The sequence below is a fragment of the Ascaphus truei genome, unplaced genomic scaffold (assembly GCF_040206685.1).
Source record: "Ascaphus truei isolate aAscTru1 unplaced genomic scaffold, aAscTru1.hap1 HAP1_SCAFFOLD_2466, whole genome shotgun sequence".
Lineage (NCBI taxonomy): Eukaryota > Metazoa > Chordata > Amphibia > Anura > Ascaphidae > Ascaphus > Ascaphus truei.
The window spans coordinates 14,134-22,462 of NW_027455394.1; the positions used below are offsets into that span (position 1 = coordinate 14,134).

The 8,329-nt window shown below is 50.1% G+C and overlaps 1 protein-coding gene across 1 annotated transcript; it reads left to right on the forward strand.

Moving 5' to 3' along the window:
- Window positions 1-1,983: 1,983 nt before the first annotated feature.
- Window positions 1,984-7,945, forward strand: LOC142481275 (uncharacterized). Its single transcript, XM_075582757.1, has 6 exons — window positions 1,984-2,282; window positions 3,695-4,776; window positions 5,854-6,449; window positions 6,736-6,849; window positions 7,226-7,339; window positions 7,935-7,945. The coding sequence occupies exons 2-6, from the start codon at window positions 4,610-4,612 to the stop codon at window positions 7,943-7,945; spliced, it is 1,002 nt and encodes a 333-aa protein (XP_075438872.1). The 5' UTR covers window positions 1,984-2,282; window positions 3,695-4,609.
- Window positions 7,946-8,329: the final 384 nt, after the last annotated feature.

Below are 8,329 nucleotides of genomic sequence, written 5' to 3' on the forward strand. Positions count from 1 at the left end.
GCACAGAGTATATCACCAGACGTCACTACACACACGGGCACAGAGTATATCACCAGACCTCACTACACACACGGCACAGAGTATATCACCAGACGTCACTACACACACGGGCACAGAGTATATCACCAGACGTCACTACACACACGGGCACAGAGTATATCACCAGACGTCACTACACACACAGGACACAGAGTATATCACCAGACGTCACTACACACACGGCACAGAGTATATCACCAGACGTCACTACACACGGCACAGAGTATATCATCAGACGTCACTACACACGGACACAGAGTATATCACCAGACACACGGCACAGAGTATATCATCAGACACACGGCACAGAGTATATCACCAGACGTCACTACACACACGGCACAGAGTATATCACCAGACGTCACTACACACACGGCACAGAGTATATCACCAGACCTCACTACACACAGCACAGAGTATATCACCAGACGTCACTACACACACGGCACAGAGTATATCACCAGACGTCACTACACACACGGGCACAGAGTATATCACCAGACGTCACTACACACACGGGCACAGAGTATATCACCAGACCTCACTACACACACGGCACAGAGTATATCACCAGACCTCACTACACACACGGCACAGAGTACATCACCAGACGTCACTACACACACGGGCTCAGAGTATATCGCCAGACGTCACTACACACACAGCACAGAGTATATCACCAGACCTCACTACACACACGGGCACAGAGTATATCACCAGACGTCACTACACACACGGGCACAGAGTATATCACCAGACGTCACTACACACACGGGCACAGAGTATATCACCAGACGTCACTACACACACGGGCACAGAGTATATCACCAGACACACGGCACAGAGTATATAATCAGACACACGGCACAGAGTATATCACCAGACGTCACTACACACACGGCACAGAGTATATCACCAGACCTCACTACACACACGGCACAGAGTATATCACCAGACGTCACTACACACACGGCACAGAGTATATCACCAGACGTCACTACACACACGGGCACAGAGTATATCACCAGACGTCACTACACACAAGGCACAGAGTATATCACCAGACGTCACTACACACACGGGCACAGAGTATATCACCAGACGTCACTACACACACAGGGCACAGAGTATATCACCAGACGTCACTACACACACGGCACAGAGTATATCACCAGACCTCACTACACACACGGGCACAGAGTATATCACCAGACGTCACTACACACGGCACAGAGTATATCACCAGACGGCACTACACACACGGGCACAGAGTATATCACCAGACGGCACTACACACACGGGCACAGAGTATATCACCAGACGGCACTACACACACGGGCACAGAGTATATCATCAGACACACGGCACAGAGTATATCACCAGACACAGGGACACAGAGAATATCACCAGACGTCACTACACACACGGCACAGAGTATATCACCAGACGGCACTACACACACGGGCACAGAGTATATCACCAGACGGCACTATACATACAGCACAGAGTATATCACCAGACGGCACTACACACACGGCACAGAGTATATCACCAGACGGCACTACACACACGGGCACAGAGTATATCACCAGACGGCACTATACATACAGCACAGAGTATATCACCAGACGGCACTACACACACAGCACAGAGTATATCACCAGATGTCACTACACACACGGGCACAGAGTATATCACCAGACACACGGCACAGAGTATATCACCAGACCGCACTATATACGGTGGGAGATGGGGGTGAGATTGTCACTATGTTTCTCACCAGCCCACAGCCAGCACCATGTGCAGCTCTCACCAGGGGGCGCTCACCGCACATTGCTTGGGAGCCCACCAGGGGTCACTGTTCCATATGAGCTCAGGAGGAGCTGGTTAGAGGCGCTCTGGCCCCTCCTCTTCCCTCTCTATGGTCCCGCTGCTGCAGCCGGATGTCCTGGTGTGTGAGGTTTGATTCCGGCAGGAAACACTGACCCTGAGCACAGACTGTCCCACATCCTGAGGGGGGAATCCAGGTCACTCCCACAGGGAAGGACTGAGAGATCACAGGGGCTCCCCCCACCCTCCATAGGAAGTACACACACAGTGAGGGGGGGATAAAGTGCACATCTCAGGCACTGAGGGGGACACACACTGAGGAATAGGCTCTGCAGCCTCTAAGTCCCTTTTCCTGTGCCCCCCTCACATTGCCCACCCCCTGCTGCACAGAGATCTTCAGCCTGTGTTATTGGGTAAGTGCTTTCCTCCTCCTCCCTTCCCCTCCCTTGTGTGACCTGTGCACATTATCCCAGTGCTGTTCTCAGCTTCCTTAGGCCTCGGTCCCGCTGCGCTCGTTGGCGCGGGCGGCGGGTCGCGAGTTCCCCACCAGCAGGGGAATCCTCGCGAGCCGGTCCCGGTCCCCACTGGCTGCACAGCTGACTACACGCTGTTGCGCGTCAGCCGCTGGAGACACCACAGAATGGTGTTTTCTAGCTTCGACGCGTGACGTGTGTGGCTGTGAGCCAATGGGGAGGGGAGGCTTCGGGAGGAGGAGAGGCTTCGGGGAGCGGGGAGGAGTGTGGAGTGAAAGCAGGTGAGTGCCTCTCTGTGTGCATGCCTGTCTGTGTGTGTGTGTGTGTGTGTGTGTGCGCGTGCGTGCCTGCCTGTGTGTATGAATGAGTGCCTGCGTGTGTTTAAACTTACTTTCCAGCCCGAGTCCGTGGAGGGAGGGGGGGTGGGAGAGTAGCGGGTCCCTCCGCTCAAGCCACGCCCCCCCTCCCTGTCAAACCGCCCACCACCCGCTCCGGCTCCCGCTCCCTACAGACCGCATATCGCGGTCTGTGTATCTCAGCGCACTGCCTGTCAGCAGTGCGGGTGCGCTGACTCTGGGAGCGGGGCCTTAGCCTTACACACAGGAGCCTGAGAGGCTGAGCCTCTGATAGTGAGGGGGGGCCTCTGGCACTGGGGGGGTTACTCCTCCTGTATCACAGGGACTGGGAGATAATGGGGGTTATTTTACATTGGGAATTAACATTAGGAATCAGTGAGGATAAGATTGGGAAAGTTATTAAATAGAGTTAGAAAGTAATTAGATTGAGGGAGTATTGGTTGGCGTTTAACTCCTTCATTACCACAGGGGCAGCATCCTGTGTGTGTGTTATGGGCTATAGCTTCTCTATACACGATACATAAAGCTTGGCCCCCTGCAGACGCACTTACCTGAATGCCCTCCTACTGTCTCTCTACGTTCTCCCCACCAATTAGATTGTAAGCTCCTCGGGGCAGGGACTCCTCCGAAATGTTACATTTATGTCTGAAGCGATTATTCCCATGATCTGTTATTTGTATGTTATTTATATGATTGTCACGTTTATTACTACTGTGAAGCGCTATGTACACTAATGGTGCTATATAGATAAATACATACAATTGCTGTTGGTATGTACATACTAACTCATTTTGAATGCCATCTTAAGCATGTTTATATAATTATTTCACATAACTCTGCTTAGAATATATATATATATATATATATATATATATATATATATATATATATATATATATATATATATATATGTGTGTATATGTATATGTGTGTGTAATGGGTGTTCCCTGTGAACACAGACGCTCTGATGCTGTATATTACCTGTGTGGCCCTTAGGAGCCCAAGCCTCCGCTCGGGGAGCCTGGGGTACATATTTATCTCTCTCGTGGTGCAACGCCTCCACCTGGGAGGGATCCCGACATGGCGGGAGGGGCCCCTCACAGGACTCAAACCAATGACAGCCACTTGGTATGAATCAACAAAAGTATCCTTTACTGAACATGCATATATTCCTTATACTCTATAAGTCCCAATGTCATTCACTCCCACTTCTGAGTGTATACCCCTTGCCCACTACCGTGTACCCCCACACCGTGTCCACAGAATAACCCCCTTGTCCCGTGGTCAGCGCTGCCACTATGTGTGAGTACTCTGTAGGTGGTGCTCGTGAGTAACAATACCTGCCCAGTGCGACGGCACCCGGGCGTTCAAAAGATCTTCAAAAAGGGTCCGACGACCTCCTGGTTCCACCAGCGAGATGATCGGTCAGGGTCGTCCACCCTGGGTACAGTTCCGCTCTCTCTGCGGAGTAGGCCTGATCCCAGGCCTCGGTAGGAAGCGCAGCGTCCGCTGTGTCCCTGACTGGCTCTGTATATGCTAAAGGGGCAGGTTCCCTAACCTCGGGCCTGTCCCTGCAGTAACACAATCTACTGAGTGGCTCGGGTGCTAACTGGGGCCTAGGGGGCTGCTGGCCTAGTGCAGTGGGTCACTGACCCCTGCACCCTCACCTCCTTCCCCTAGACTCTCCTGGCGCCGACTGACGTGTTTCCCAGCGCGCAAAATGTATCAATCCCTGAGAGCAGGGAGATACTGCAGCCCTATTGGCTCCCTGGCGTCATGTGGGGCGCTCCTGAGGCTCATGTGACATGTAGTCCCTGCCCATAGTCTCTCCTGATTGGTGGGGGTTCACGCGCTATAACTGCGTATGCGCGAGCTAGCCGAAGGCCTCCGCATTTACTGCCCTCACTGCGCATGCGCCAAGCAAAAGAAGATGGCGGCGTCCTGCAATGGGAGCCGCCGGGAGTACCTGGCTACGTGATCGCCGCCGCACCAGCACCCAGCAACCGCCCGCACCCACTCTTGCGGCCAGCTGACGGGTCAGTCGTTGTGTTCGGCAGACCCCCGCGACTGCCGCCAAGGTGAGGAGGGGTACTGGAAAGCCCAAGGGGACCGGGATATATATGTATGTATGTATGTATGTACGTATGTATGTGTGTGTATGTACTTTTGTCAAGTCCATTATTACATGGAAACCCCTTAAGGCAATGCTTGCTGCTTTAAACATAGCCTGGGATGAGATGCAAAGCCAATAAACCCACTCACAGACACTGTCTTATTGTGTTTACAATACTTGTATTATACGTGTGGATACGTTCCACAGATATAACACAGAGAATAGTGCTTTTGATTCAGTATCAGAATATAACTATTCCGCTGGAAATTATCTGGGTCGGGAAGCAGTGATCCCGTCATAATAGGACGGGGCTTATAAGGGTGTGAGCAGGTCAGAAGTCTGTGTCCTACCTTCAGATGGGCAGAGCCTATTCCCTCATGTCATGTGCTGACATTGAGAGACCAGGGGAAAATAAATAATCAGTGAGTAAAATGTCACTGTTTCCCCAGGCATTCCTTTATATAAGAGTGTCCTGCCAGGTACAAATGTGCTGAATGTGAGAAACTGGAGGTGATCGAGGAACAAATTAATGAGGGTGTGAGGGATCAAACCCCCCTATTTATTATGGTGGGGTAAGGTGAGGGAAGTTACTGCACTGGTTCCTCTGCATTACCCACTTCTCACCGTATGAAATAGGAAAGTGAGACTGTGTCAGTATGGAGCAGAACTGCTGGACCTGAGAGAGTATCGGGAGCATTTATCAAAGTCTCACTCATGTACTGTATCTGCGTTTTATTCTTACTATGGAACAGTACAGTATGTTACTATGTTACACTATGGGGACTTTACTGGTCTTTTGGCTGCTAATCTCCGACTCTTTATACTTTTCTAGATGGTTATGTTGTGACACAATCCTGAGCCATTAAAGTTTTGCAGTGTATGAAATTAAGTGCCTGTTTGCGGATGGACCATGTGTGTTTTTTGGTGCCCCTGTCTTCTCCGACTCCTTTTGGGGTTAATGATTTAGGTGTGAAAGTGCTGATACTAAATGCTGTATATTTCTCCAAAAAAACTGATCATTCCAATTCTGTTTTATATACAGGCACATTCTAAAACCCAACACATATGGATTAACCTCCAGAGGACCACTGCCCACTGCCAGCACCTCCCAGAGGACCACTGCCCACTGCCAGCACCTCCCAGAGGACCACTGCCCACTGTCAGCACCTCCCAGAGGACCACTGCCCACTGCCTGCACCTCCCAGAGGACCACTGCCCACTGCCAGCACCTCCCAGAGGACCACTGCCCACTGCCAGCACCTCCCAGAGGACCACTGCCCACTGCCAGCACCTCCCAGAGGACCACTGCCCACTGCCAGCACCTCCCAGAGGACCACTGCCCACTGCCAGCACCTCCCAGAGGACCACTGCCCACTGCCAGCACCTCCCAGAGCAGCGCTGCCCACTGCCAGCACCTCCAGAGCAGTGCTGCCCACTCCCAGCACCTCCCAGAGCGGCACTGCCCACTGCCAGCACCTCCAGAGGACCACTGCCAACACCTCCCAGAGCAGCACTGCCCACTGCCCGCACCTCCAGAGCAGCGCTGCCCACTGCCCGCACCTCCAGAGCAGCGCTGCCCACTGCCCGCACCTCCCAGAGCAGCACTGCCCACTCCCAGCATGGATCCACGCTTGATAAGTGAGTAGAGGAGATATTTTAGTGTCTTTGGAATATGCAAGGGGGGAATATCTGATTATTTGGCAGTTATGTGAGTCAAACACCCAAACGAATCTTATTTTCCTATAGAACTATCAGCAGGTAAGAAGATAATATATCTTCACCTCTGTCATGTTCTGCCAGAAGGGCTAGTAATACATTTCTTTACAAGAGGTATTATATTATACCAATATCAGAGGAGGTGAAAGCACAAGAAGCGCCCCCACTCCCAGCTTTACATGATGGGTTTTCCTTTTCTTATTGCCAGATTTCCCAGTGATTGTATCGGAGAGGTTAGAGATTAAGTCAGAGAAAGAAGAGACAGACACTGAGGAACATGTGACCCCAATAAAGGAAGAAATAGATGCATTTCCTGTTTGTGGTAAGTACCATTACATCCTCACTTATCTGTATTCAGTCTGTTTAAAAATGGACTGAAATGGGTACAATATTTTGGTAAATAATATTAAAGCGTGCATACAATTATAAGATACCTGTCCTAATGAAAAAAATGATTTATCTAAGGTTATATTGAGGATATTATTGTTATTGAGGTTTGAACATTGGTAGCTCCAAAATGTTTTCAGCACTCGGGGGTAAATACTACTTCAGCAGTCAAAGGGTTAATAACAAAGTAAAATCAATCACTTCACCCCTCCCCCATAGGGATCAGTATAGAGTATTTCTGTATACTGATATCACAAGAAGCGCCCCCACTCCCAGCTTTACATGATGGGTTTCCCTTTTCTTATTGCCAGGTTTCCCAGTGGTTGTGCTGGAGAGTTTAGAGATTAAGTCAGAGAAGGAAGAACCGAACACTGAGGAACCTCTGACCCCAATAAAGAGTGAAACTGTTCCATTTCCTGTCTCTGGTGAGTACCTTTTCCCCTTTGTCTGCACAAAGGGGTGTTATCTTGTTACAAGGAGCATGGTCACATTTAGTGAATATTCATGGTTAATTGCCTCTCATAGGAAGTCCCCAGGCCTGCTGGGTGTTCTGGGACAAGCCACATGCAGCAGTTAGAAGTGCAATATGGCTCTCAGACACGTATAAAGGTTGGAAATGCAGAGTTATGGGTATCTGACCATCAATAGATGCGATAAAACGCATTTTTTGAAAACAAATTCAAGGGACCCTTCCCTAACTAACCTGGTTCCCCAGCTTAACAATACCCTCTCATTTAGGGTCATTAGATACGCATTAATAGCCACAGTCTTTAGACATAGCTTAACTGATAGATTGGGACAGCGTCCCAAGAGTCCCGGCAATTCTTCCGGACAGTGAAAGTCATGATGGGGGCGTCCTATCCAAACTGCATACAGGGGAGCAGTGTGCCCCCAGCCTCCAGGCTCTAGGAGAGAAAATGAAGCAGCAAACCTAGCTGCCATACATACTTGTTCCTTTATTAGGATAGCAGGTGAGGGAGAACTAGATGATTAAACTGACGAGTTTTCATCCCTCTGTAGGCAGCCTGTAGGACGATAGTTGAGGCGCGTATACGCCGATCATTTTCTCTTTCCCTTCTTCCTTTGGATAAGAGCTTTGCAGGGCTTCTGAATAATTTGAATGCTTTTCTCCCTTTTCAATACGTTTAGTCCACTTGTGAGAGAATTATTTTCCTTGCGTACATCTCGCAATTCTGCTCTCAGAGCCTCCATCTCTTCCTGGCGCTGGCTCTGTGTGCATGAACACATCCCTCATTACATTTAGGAACTCTGCCTTCATTACGTCTAGGGCCTCTACAAATCTCGTTGCTAGGGTCCCATCAGCTTGTCTTTCCCAGGTTTCTTTCTCCTGGTCTTCCTGACTGTTGGGGATGGAGCAGCGTCTCTGCTCTTCTGGCTCATTCTTCAGTTTCTGG

What these genes read in the sequence shown, in the direction of transcription:
- LOC142481275 (XM_075582757.1), top strand. Translation starts at nt 4,610, where the DNA reads ATGCGCCAAGCAAAAGAAGATGGCGGCGTCCTGCAATGGGAGCCGCCG. An exon ending in CCCCCGCGACTGCCGCCAAG is followed by an intron (nt 4,777 to 5,853) that starts GTGAGGAGGGGT and finishes TTTTATATACAG; the next exon opens with GCACATTCTAAAACCCAACA. An exon ending in CATGGATCCACGCTTGATAA is followed by an intron (nt 6,450 to 6,735) that starts GTGAGTAGAGGA and finishes TCTTATTGCCAG; the next exon opens with ATTTCCCAGTGATTGTATCG.